The 13,161-nt window shown below is 41.6% G+C and overlaps 1 protein-coding gene across 1 annotated transcript in view; it reads right to left on the bottom strand.

Annotated features, from left to right (window-relative positions):
* The window catches only part of TRPC5 (transient receptor potential cation channel subfamily C member 5), a 95,926-nt gene that overhangs the window by 56,822 nt on the left and 25,943 nt on the right, over nt 1-13,161 (bottom strand). Inside the window, exon 2 of the mRNA XM_049827563.1 lies at nt 9,064-9,462. Within this exon, the coding sequence (XP_049683520.1) occupies nt 9,064-9,441 (378 nt within the window). The 5' untranslated portion in view covers nt 9,442-9,462. The remainder of the gene's footprint in view (nt 1-9,063; nt 9,463-13,161) is intronic.

Raw genomic sequence — 13,161 nt, 5'->3', positions numbered from 1 at the left:
GCACAGAACACATCTTGATGCTCACAAACCACGAGGCTGCGTTTCTCCCCATTTTGACTATTGAGCTGTGCTTTTGGCATTGTTATTACACCAATCAAGAAGACACTGTGGCTTCCAAAAAGACTCCAGAGTTTGCGATAGCAAAGAAATGACAATCTAGACAGGTGGCAGGGTCTCACATGAGAATAAAATCTGTGTGGTTTTGATCCTCCTTTAACACCACGTAAGCAGTGACTTTCTTTGTTATTTCTAATGCTAGGTAGTTCAAAACATCTAGCTAATGATATGACCCTCATGCTTCAGAGACTGGCTGTAACTCATCATCTGTCTGCCTGAAGAGTATTTAAGTGGAGCACACAAGCCCTCTCGCACTGCCATGAATTAAGTACCAATGATGCATGTGACCCTGAGCCTCCTGCAGGCTTGAGCAGTTTTCCAACATGTTCTCCCAAGGCAATGACAGAGCACAGACCTTGGATTACAGTGTTCCCTTGCTGTAAACAATGTGGAGACCAGCAGGGAGAATATTGTTCTCAGTCAATGCCTTTTTGATCCACCTACCCCCCCACACCCAACCAAAAGACTGCCCAACACAGGGGTAAACGAGCCATAAAGGTGCCATTCTACTCTGCAAACCCAAGCACAGCTTTATTTAACAGCCAGATAAGGACTAGCAAACTCCTACTAAACCACCCTGCAGTTCTTTATAGATCCCAAAGCTTTGTTTTGGAGGAGCCTGTAATTTGCTATGTTCAATTTCCCCGTACAAAGAAGCTTCCCTTGGAAAATGTGTTGCAACTATTGTACCAGGCAGACTCTCCTGCATATTTCTATCAGTGAATCTGGATAGCCATGTCAAAAGCCCCTTCTGGGTTTCAGAAGCCATACAGACTAGAAGCAAACCCACACGTTGTGCGATGTCAGGGGGCTGATGTAAGGAAGCAGCTAATGCTGTAATTTGGGCTTAGGAGCAAAGGGTGGTGAGTAAACTAGGTATATTCATGGATGCTGGACAGGTAATAAAATACATTTTTTTGAAACTTAACACCTCAATCAACAGATCTGTAGAGAGACCTAAAGTTTACTTGTGTACGAACACAAACAGGATTTTTTTCCCTACAAAGAGTTTGTTACAGGTAGTCTATCCAGCTGAAACCCATGCACCCATCACTCCTGCCTGAAAATACACCGTACAGTGTGCCAAACACAGGCAAGTGCTAAGATCACTCCCACAAATTAATAAAGACAATTCCCTGCGAAGCATCTCATATAACAAACAGTGCATACCTGACCTCTACCTGTCTATATGTTAACTTTCAAGCATGACATGTTTGTGCATGCTGTGATGCAGCTCTTGGCCTGACCTCACCAGCTCTCCTAGGAACTAATAACAGACTTTATGTTCGCCCAGGAGAAGCAGCCAGTGACTTGCCACTGTCAGATGTCTGGTAGCTGGCACTGCCTGTGAGCCCTAGCCCTGATGCCACTCATTAGGTCTATGTAATGTATCACCCGAGTTCTTCGTTTTGCCTCACACCTCCTTCTCATAGATTTAAGACTATTTGGGGAGGAAGGCAGTGGGGAGGGAGGAAAGAAATTCCCAGTTAAATGTAATCATTAACTGAAGTGGTCTTTGATTTCTCTGTTGTTTAGTTTAATTAGATGGAATTCATTTCGAAGGCAGACGCCAATGTCAAAGGCATGTTAACTATAGCTGTGAATTATTACTGCATCAATAAAAATAATGAAAAGCTTGGATGCTAGCAAAGCCATTAGGCTTTGGAGCAGTAACAGCTAGTTTTCTGTTTTCAGACACAATCTTTCTTCCTTATTGTGCCTTTCAAATATTTTCATACTGAGAACTTGTGGCTAGTTGTTCTCAACAGTTTTTCTCTATTCTTTGGAACCTGCTCTTGCTCAGAGTGTATCTAACCAGGTTCAGCCTTCCCTTTTCACTTTGGACCTCTCATATTAACATGGAAATGGCTGGTTTGAGTCATACCAAAGGGTACTGTATCTGTACTGAGTCATACCAATCAGCCTGTTACCCTCTCTGTTACAGAGCTCAATAGCAAGAACTCAATGAGAACAGGTCATGCCTATAGACTTCCAGATACAGATGCCCAGGTTTCAGCAACACCTTCTTGAATTAGCTGAACTTTTTAAACTCAAGGAAGAACACAAATACTGCTGGTATGCAATGGTTAACACTGCAGAAGGGCTACACAGATCTGCTTGCACTTTGAGCGTGCTGTGATCACTTTGTTGTACTTCACACCTTTGTAATGCTCCACGATTGCTGGCACCCATCTTGTCTGTCATGTTCCAGAAAAAGACAGTGCACGCACCCAGAATATCTATCACCACCACGTAAGCAAGACTTTGTTCAGCCTGTACGTGAGTGAACGCCCCACATCCATCCTCAGCTTATAGCTTAGGAGCTAGTGCTGCAAGGCTTAGCAATTTTAGCTGGGGAGTCCACAAGTCTGTCCTTCACCTCTAAAATAAACATAAACCTTTTACTGAAGGAGGCAGGATAACATTTCTCACAGCTACAAACCCCAGATCCTCTGGTCCTGCCCCAGGGTGCCCCTGTCCACTTTGCCTGCAGGTGAGACAGATCCACAGCAACCACTTCAGCCAAGTCAGAAGGAACACCAGCTGCTTCTAAAACTCTACTCTATCTAATTGCCTGCAGAATCTAGCTTTTATGTCATGAAATATTGGACAACTGATCTGCCTCCTTTGACTTAAAAAGGTCCTGTCAGTGATAGCACAGGGCTGACAATGCTAACAATGAGCTTGTACATCTAATAAGTATCAGCAAGTCTGCAGAAATCAAGGGCTGTTGGTGGTAACAGCTAAACTTTGCACTGGACTCTCCATACAGGACAAAGAACCTTATGCGAGTAGGAAAATTAAGCTAAACCACATTGTATCAAAAAAGTTACTGGATTTGGGCAAGACTAAAATGGTTTAATACAACATAAAATTTCTGGTTCGCAAAAGATTCTCTCTAGGCTGTTGAGCTATGATATTTGCACAAAGATTAAGGCAGATTTTTTACTCGTCAGCTCATGTGAAAGAGGATTTTTGAGGTCAAATTTTAAGTTCACTAATACTACCACATGCAGCAACCTTCTACCAGCAGGCATCTGAGGATTAGCAACTCAGACTGAAAACTTGCCTTTTATTCTCTATAGTTTCCCCTTCACAACCATATTCTTCCAGGGTTTATCTCTGTAAAGCTCCTTCTTTTGGAAGACATATGGATAGGTATCTGTTGAGATCTCATTGATTCAGAAGGCCACTGGACTGTTGAAACAAACTGAATCACAGTCATAAATACTGAGATCCCTTTTCTTTTTATTCACGTTATTGAGGAATTGCATTTGTAGTCCCATCTGTGAACCAGATTAATTTGGAGCCATCTGCCATGAGCAAATTGCTAATTTTGGCAGATACCAGAGAGATGCTATTATCATCCTTATGTAAACATTTGATGTCAGCTCTGATTGTTGTGAAGAAAACAGCTACCCGTAAAGGTGCTTATGGCTACACCATGAATGTGTAGTAATTCAGATGACTGATTACAGCTTCTTAAAGAAAGGAAGGAGGGCTCAGCAGTCAGCACAGACCATGTCTGGTCCACTGCAAACACATCCACTGTAGCAAGGCAAAAACTTATGTGAGATCTGTGCAAACTGAGAGCGCTACCCTGAGAGCTGTGATGCATGTTTAGTGGAGAACGGGGACCACTTCACAGAATTCACACAAGAAGCTATTAAGAAAATGCTCCTGAAGACTCATCTGGAGTCCAAGGGAAAATTTGTACTGATTTCAGTGGGCTTCAAAATGTGTGGAAATACAACTATTAGTAATGATAAATTGAAGGTGAATCAAACATGTAGGAAAATGTGAATTTTGAGACATGTATTTCCTCCTCTTTGATGTTGCAGTTTAGGTGCAGACTCCAGCCTGGCTGAAAACATAACCCACTATATTGATGTTTGTATAGTAAAAAAAATTTCTAAGACTTCTAGGGAAAAAAAACACCAAAACTCAAAGATTGAATAGGTTGGGAGACAGATTTTACTGGAAAAGAGAATTTGTTCAACAGGCTTCATATATACATTCCCTTGCTCCTACAGTAGTACTGAATCAAAAAAAAGAAAGAAGTAATTTCAAGGTCCCTGTTAATTCCAACCCCACAGAACCTCAGCCAAATCTCTGTTTTTGATGGAATAGTACAAAAAGTCTTGTTTTGCCATTGTATGCATTGGACCTGTCCTGCGCACAGACAACTCTGAAGTTTAACATTCCTACCCCAAAAGAGATGAGGCACCTGACTCAAGCCTGGGCTAAAGTCCATACTGCACCTGTGTGTGCTGATTTTTACTATTTCTAACCTAGCCCCGCTCTTTCTGATGATTATTCAGTGGTTTGTTGTCTTATTTATTTAAATAACATGACACTCATCATGTGGAAAACTTGAGTATGGATTGCCGTGCCACACAGCCTGCAGTACTGTATAATACTCTTCTGCCACTATGCAGAACAATATCAGCCTCTTCACTGTCCTGAAAAGCAAACAATAACTATCAAAGCACCAGATTAGGCTCATTTTTATTTCCTGGAGAATACATATGCACTGACTACAAATCTTCTCAGGAAAAGCAACACTTGCATACCCTCCAGGTTCCATGAATATGAGCTTGTTTTGCTGTTCCTCTTACTATTAATGAATAGGCTGCTTTCTTTCCAAATGTCTGTCATCTATCTGGGGAAAACCAAACTATTCTATGATTTAAGTGACCAATCAGCAATACGAAGTGACTGGCCAAAGAGAACTATGGTTTAAACAAAAAAGGTTGGAGGATTAATTGGAGTAAATTTCATAACATTTGGAAATAACAAGTGAACTTGTAAAAAATCACAGAACTAGAAAAGCTCTTTTGTTACTTAATCTATTTTGAGTAGATAATTGAATTTTCCTTTATTTCCCTGATAACTCAGCTCTTAGTGCTGTGCCAGGTCCAGACCATGTCCTGCTGAGGTCAGCAAAGCTCCTACCTATGCTGTGGTGAGTGGCAGGGCTGTTGGAGCCTGCAGCACCACATACTCTGCACACAGACATCTTCCATGGCCCTCTGGACCACACTTGCACACTGACAGTTAAAAAAAAAAAGGGGAAAGTGTACCTCAGAGCATGGTGTGGCATATTTGAGGAGAGGTTAGCTCTGATCTGAAGAAGAGAATGGGTCCTTTAAAACCTGGGCTTTACTCTTTGCTGGGAGTGAAGCACACCAGCACACCTCTATGGTCTTCCCATGGTAGCAAAAGTAAGATGCTTGGACCATGATAACTCTCTCACCGAACCGAAAATCTCCGATAAGTGACAGTATCTTTCCAAACAGCTGTAACTTTATTAGCCAGTTATTCTGGCTGCAACTGATGAAGTCTTCTCCCCAGCTTTATCAAGAGACTCAGAGAGCAGTACACAAAACCATGGCTATAAGCTGTCAGGACCGGGCAGAAGAGATCTGAGGAGAAATGTTAAGTTCTTAAAATAGCCCATGAACCTTGCTTGAAGGTAAACCTAAAAGGAAATACATCTACTCAAACACATCACTGTTCAGCACACTCATCTATCATGTGCTTTGTAGCAGGATTTAGAGAGAGGTGGTTCATGTTCCCAGCTCTCATACGCTCCACATGTAAACAGAGTAATTTCTTCCTCTCCCAAGACACCCCTTACATGCGCGGCTGCAGTGCAGGAGAAGTGTGTTGTTATAGTTACTGGCTATGACTTACCCCTGCCATTGTCATGGTATTTTCAGTAAACAGCACTTAAACAGCAGCCTAGCAAAGGTTTGAAGAATAATGACTGCCTGCGTTCACTTAATAACAGGACACAAGCATCTCTGTCACCCAACCTCTTCATCCATTTCTCCCTGTCCCTTACATCGTGAATAAGACCCTGATTCTCTTCCATAAGAAACACAACAAAGGTCACTTCTTATATTTGAATTTTTTTTTACTTCTGCTCCCTGGAAAGGTCATCATACAGGGGAAAAGCAGAGCTCCTCTCCTCGGGCAGCTCTCAAGAGACAGGTATGGAGCGCCCAGGACACATAATCTTTTAGAGACTCTGTAGCTGGTGAGTGAAACTGCTTTGCAGGCCAAGTCTGTAAGGGGCTGCAGTTTTCTACCTTGTTTTGGGTGTATCTTTTGCTAACTAGATGCAGTCACTGGAACCCCACAAGAGGCTGGCATAATGCAACTTGTAACGTTTTCAGTCAGGATTGTGGCACAATGATAAGGTTGTGGGAATGAGCGAAAATACATGCCCATAAAATGCATTATGCTGAATTATGCTACTCAGCTGCTTTTGAGATGCAAAGACAACAATTAACTGAGCTGACGTGAACAGACGCAAATAGGAACAGCTCTTCATGCCTGGCAGTTAGAGAAACAACGCTTTGGTATGGAGTCAAATAATAACCTCTCAGAGGCAGAGAGAGGGAAAATAGGAACTAACACGTTTTCACAGCCCCCAGACTCAAATGAATGAAGGCGATGTACTGAACATTTAAGAGAGAGCAATCAGAAGATGCTTTTTCTGCACCAATGCCCGGAGTGCAGCAAAGACAAACAGACAGCCCCTAATTGGAAACAGGCTGCTACACGTAAGTCAAGGAGCTGCCTTCACACAGGTTTGTTCAGGCAGACTGAACCTTGTGTACTCCTAATGAATAGATTATACTAAACCTTATATATAAGAAGTGCTGTGACACTATCTTAAAAATTTCTCAGCCAGACAGAAACCAATGCATGAAGTGTGAATTTTCGTTACTACTCAACCAAAAAAGCAGGTTTTCTATAGGTTTTAGAACACATAAGTAGCTGATTAGGACAAAGCTGTGCTAATCTGATTTATCAGGTGCTTTTTGTGAAAGCAATTAGGTATAGGATTCCCAAAGGACTTTCTGAGAAAGGATCCATAAAAGATAATTACTGAACATATATCGATACTGCTGTGGAATTAGCATCAGGAACTTGTGTTCAGAAACCCCTCCTATATTAGCTTTGTGATTTGACAAGCTAACTTTGTCCCAACTTTGCTTAACTAAGCATGTCTTTCCATTTATGTTCTATCACTATACATGAAATAAATGTTAATTACCGTCACTGCATGAACAATCAGTGAAACTGCTGAAATGGAAGTCCAGTCCTGCAGGCCTCTACCAGCAAACGCTTCCTGCAGTCTACAGAAGAGCCTGAACCACAGCCAGGGAAGTTAATCCTAGTTTGTACATAGGATCTTGCATCAAGCCAGTACTAGTCTAATGTACTGATGAAATCTGGTCTTGTAACCAACCTTGTAAATAAAGCTTAAACTGGCACTGCATCTCTTCTCCCACACACATGTTCTCCTTCAAGTTGTAAACTTCACAGCAGATACAAACCTAGCTACAGAAGGATAGCTGCACACTGCCATAGAGATAAAGAAAAATGAAACAGACCTGCTATGAAATGTATCACTGAACTAGAGACGTTGGAGCTGAATTTCAGCTGCAATAAATCAACCTTATTTCATGGACCTCTGTTCAGTTAAGCCAGCAAGGCTGTGAATTTGAGTGGACACAAGTTTTGGTATTCAAGAGATCTTATAGAAATCCACATGAATCCCATCACTTGCTTTCCATGACATTTCAGGAGAAGCTTGCCACTAACCTGCAATAATTACTGGCAGTTCCTCATGCTACTGAAAAAAGCTTTTCTTCTATTCTACTTTCTGTCCTGTTGGCCTATAAGATTGTCAAACTTTCTAGAAGACCAAGAAAAAAATAGCTCATTCTCCATGTATGGTCTGTACTTTGCTACTTACATTTTGTCAGACTAAAACCTAGTACTAATATTTCAATTTTTAGGTCTGATAGAAGAGTTTCTTCATCTCTCTAGTGCTTAACCCATACATTGGAATCACATTGCTACAGCATGCAGAATGCTGCTGTTTCAAAGTATCAAGCTGAGCACTCTTGAACATTGTCAGGGTTGATCCTTATTGTTTGCTTTGGCTACATAAAATTATTATTGAAAAACTATGTACTAAGGGGCCTATCCATTGAAAATGTTTTCTTCTATGATTGACTGGTGTTAATCATTTTCTTCTTTCAGACACAGAGGGATGTGTTCAAGTAGCCTTCAAAACGAGGCTTGATATTTCAGGATTATCCAAGTTTCGAATGTTCCTTTCTAAGCAGTGAACATGCAAACATTGTCAGCGGTCACTAATGTATATAAACTATTCTAGTTATTGGCAGTAGTACTTGCAAATGAGAAGATGCAAAAAAGAAAAAAAAAAAAAAGAAAAGTTAAGGACAGCGTGATATGTGACAACTGAAATTACAGGATTCAGACTTTGTGGTTTTTCACAAAGATCCTTATGTGACGTACCGATGGTTTTGTAGCTAAGCATCCTTCTTACAAGTCATAGTTGTTCATTGCTCAGATATACAGCAGCTTAGCTCATGCTGGAACGTTATGTATTGCCTCAGCATTTCTGAACTAGAACTCTCTGGAGATGGAGACCAAGATGATATGTCTGTACTATGGCTAAGTACTGAAACCTAGCAGACTGTTTGCTTACTTACAGTTATTTATAAGCTTGTGTGTTTTCAGGATTTACTTATGAAAAGAAATTCCACTTAATATCAGTACAACAGCATGGCAATAGTTCATATTTATAGATTGTAATATAATTTCAGACAGCCCCAAATTCCTTTACAAAGTGCACGTCTATAAATCAACCTATAAATCAGTAGGTTCACAAACACTGTAAGACTGAAAAGAACACCGAGTGAAATTGAAAATGCTGACTATTTAAGTCAGGCAGAACACCTTTCCTCAGACTGGAAGGTTATCATCCAAACAGGACTGCCCATGTTTACTCTGGGCATTTAAAGCAACGGACCTACATTAAGGACTTTGTTTTATGACTCCTGCACAGCACCTCTCTGTGGATAATAGCTTAAAACTGAACTGGAACACTCAACTAACCTGTTTTTCACCACTCGGCTTCCTGTAATTCAGCAGCAGCTCCACAGCTCCCACCACCTCTTTCCGTATTGCATACAGCAGAGCATCACCCACATACACACTGTGGCTCAAAAGCAACTCCATGATCTCCAGATTTTCGTTCTCTATGGCTATTAAAAGGGCACTGCGACCAAGAGGATCCATACAGTTAATGTTGATGTTGTAGTAGATCTCTGCCTCTTGCAAGGCATGTTTCACACTGGCATAGTCCCCCTTCTCCACAGCGCTGAGGTAGGCCTTCTCTTCTGCCGAGAGCTCTGCCTCCGCTCGCACGATCTGTAGTGGGATCCGATCTCTGTACGGTGAATAGTTTACCTTTTTGTAGTATAGCTGGGCCATTGTTCATAGTGACCGGGCAACCTACGGGGAAAGAAGAAACATGCCTAAGTGACAAAACAGACAAGCAACCCCTGTCTGTTCCTCACAGGGGACAAACTTCCAAAGGTCCATCGTGGTAAAAGCTTCTGATCCCTTTTTAAGCTGTTTTATTCTCAACACAGTGGTTGTAACACCCCCTGAGCAACCCCACATTAAAAGGCTACCTGAAAAAATAAAGGTTACACTACTGCTCAGAAGTGGTACACAGAATGACAGACACTCAGTATGTTTTAAAATCTGGTTTAAACACTCTGCCATTTATTTATCTGGTCAGAAGCATGATCTTGTTGTTTATGGATAATCTATCACGTGCAGGTAGGTGGATTTCTCATCTTTGCTTTATTTCCCACTCTATGTTTTTTTTTCACTTCCCTCCTTTTTCACTGCTGAGCCAGGTCCTCTGCATCTCTGAACTGTCAGCGATGGGAGCTGCTGATTTACACCCTCCTATTTACAGTAATAAGATTTATTTTATTTTTGCTACTTCTTCTCTGCTTCCATCTCTTAAAAAAGGTTTTTATTTTTCCCTGATGTTTACTCTTTGACTAGGTCATAGTTTTATTTTTAAAGCTTGCATGTTTTTAAACGTATTTTCTCACTCTCCTCATACATAAATAGGACCTAAAGACAGGCTGATGTAGAAAGCCACCACGCTTGCTCTCCAGAGGCAGTGATGTTATTTATGGTCTAGGAAAACAAGAAGTCAATCCAGCCCTGGAACAAGTGTGGCAAACTGAATGAATTACTACTGTTCCTTCCCACGGCTCAAAGAGTCTAGCAGGTGACTGAAGTCATAGGAAACATGGGCTGGACAGGTATTCACACGTAAGGAAGAAAGGAGCTATGCTTATCTACCTCCGCTTGGCATCGATAAGCCACACCAAATCAGGACCAGTGGACACTAGCAGCTATAACTAATTGGATTACTTATTCCGCCTCCTTGCCCAAAGCTTAATGGTTTCCTGCAGCAAATTAGCCAGAGTTTTGTTCCATTTTAGTGCGCTATCCAGGGGAAAGAGGAGGTTTTGATAAAGAGATAAGGAGAAGTAGGATCTTGTGGTTCAGGTGCTGAACCAGGAGAGAGACACTATGGGTTCTGTCTTTACCATACCACTGCATGCCATAAGGCAACCGTGCTCAGCAGAGCCAATTTGCATTTTGCCTTCAGTTCCAGTGTAATGGGCCCGGTGCGGCAGGAGTGGGTGGATCTGAGCTCCAGCCCAGCTGACACTGCAAAATAGTGGGTGGTTGTAGCATACAGCAAAGTTACATCTGCGAATTTCCTGGGGAGCCAGAGATCTGTAACAACGCATTTGGCATCTCAAAAAATGTGCTTAGTATCCTGGTTTCCTACAAGTACAAGAAAAGTTTTTGTTTGTTACGTTTCCAGAGTTAGAGCTCTCTGCACATATCCCTCAACGTGAAGACACACACAAAGGTGTTAACAGGCAAAAGGACCTATGATCTGAATGGAAACCATCATAAACATATTGGCTTATTTTCTATGGAAACGTTATGCCACTAAAGCTTTGAGAACTAAGGAACAATCTTGAGTGACTTAGGAGCTTGAAGTCTCAATAAACTACATGTATAACCAACTACTCCGATTTTCAAAAGGACTAAGGAATACAGGTCATTATTCAAATTTTGTTTTTGAAAATGTTATCCCTGCAGCCAATTCCCACTGAAATACTGACAAGACACAAAAGGATGCAGAACAGGTCTGATAACAAGTTAAGGACCAAAGAGATCTTTGGGAAAGTAAGGATAAGCCCAAATGGGAAGGGAAATTTTGTCCTCATGTGACAATCTGGCTCACAGGAGCAGGAACACCAACTGGTGGGACGGGTGGCAGAGGACAGTAGCCACCATGTAGAGTTCTCCAGGGGGGAATCTGTTGGCTCCGAGAAACCTGAAGGATTCTGGTGACAAGTACAGCTGCTAAAGTGGAACTGGATATTTTTCACTGTTCTTCAGTTTAATTGAATGTTTTGTAGATGGTGAGTAACATTTGCAATGAGTTATAACAAATGTCACCTTATGAAACATCATGCCAGAATTGGATCCCTTTCCTTTCCAACAGTTTTGTAGAAAGAAAAGAAAGCTTCAGATATCTTAACTTCTCAGCCAGATCTCATCTCCCAGTACAACCCCAGTCCAAGAAAGCATTTTGTTAATACTGCAAGCACATAAGAAGCTGCAATAAAACCAAACAGGAAGGATTCACAAAATGCATGTTTTGCCCTGAATTCTTCTCATGCCATCATCTGCAGAGCCTAACAAACGCACACTGCTGACTGGGTTTGGAAATTATAGCATGCAGTGTCAAAACAAATATCTGTCTGTCTGGATTACATGGAAGATTTCAGCAAAAACTTTAGCTGTTGAGCTGCCCCTCAGCCTGAGATCCAGCACAATTACAGATGGACCTTCCAAACCTAATGTCTTTCTCTTCCAAAACTGGCTAACAGAGCATCAGTCAAACGTGGATGGAACAAATGAACCCAAGGATTACTGCTCTCTAGCTATCACTTCCCAATACCACCAATCTCCTGGAGGCAGCATCTTTTCGTGAAAGAAACAGACAATGCTGGTAGACCCTAGACCACTTGTTTGTCCCAGAGTTGTACTGTCTCCTGCTTAACAGTTAAAAAATGACAAAAATATTGATGAAATCCAGGTAGGAAAAGGGGTAGGCAATTCACAGGTGCCTAGAGAGAAGAAACAATTTAAGTACTTGAAAGGCAGCGAAAATAGAAACACAGTCACATTAAAATTTTGGAATCTGTGCAGAGAGCCTGAAAGCACATGTTTTCCATATGAATTCTCTTCACAGAGAGGCATTTTCTGCTACTTGAGTTAATATTTGGGGCAAGGAAAATTTTTTCCAGTCTATGCCTGATTGCAGATGCATCTGACAATATCCAATGACTGGCTAATGCAATGGTGATACCTGCAGCACAAACAGGTGTAGAAAAATGAAGAGAACCACATAACAAACTACACAAAATAAGGGGAGGAGGACTTACCACTCAATTTGGACTCTATGATCTCTCTCCATTTGGGTTGCCCTTCTCCCTGAACTATTAGTCCAAATCTTCAAGCCATTTCAGCCTGACACCACTTCTATGTTGCCTGGCACAGAAATGAGAGCTTTAGCCCCTGAAAAGCAGTCATACCTGGCAGAAAAAGCTTCTCTGGTTTGGGGAAGGAAGGTTTCCAGCCACATTACTTTGTCTAATAACACAAAATGGTTTTAATATCCCTGCAAAAATTTCTCTGCATCTTCCAAAACTCAGTTCAGATGTATTTATCCCCTGCACCAACAGGGCCACTTTTTTCACTCGGAAGAATGAAATGGCATTACAGCTGCCACATGTGGGTTTTTTTGACTGAACACTTGGGATAGACATGTCACAATCACAAGGGAATGGTATTACTTCGGCTGAGGGCTGAAAACAATGGGTTTTGCTGCAAACTAAGAAGCGGCTTTATACTTGTCACCGTCTGTATGATACCTACAGTCAGCACTCTCTACAGACACTGCGCTGTCCTCAACACCCTTGCCTGTCTCCCACCCTGGATCACAACTTGGTACCAAATGATCAGTTCATCACACTGATGTATCATGCCCAGGTGCACCAGAGATTGCTTCAGCACCAAGGAGAAACAGACAACAGA

Source organism: Accipiter gentilis, chromosome 24 (genome assembly GCF_929443795.1).
Source record: "Accipiter gentilis chromosome 24, bAccGen1.1, whole genome shotgun sequence".
NCBI lineage: Eukaryota > Metazoa > Chordata > Aves > Accipitriformes > Accipitridae > Astur > Astur gentilis.
The sequence above is the reverse complement of the archived record's forward strand: the minus strand, read 5'-3'. Positions and strand labels throughout refer to the sequence as shown.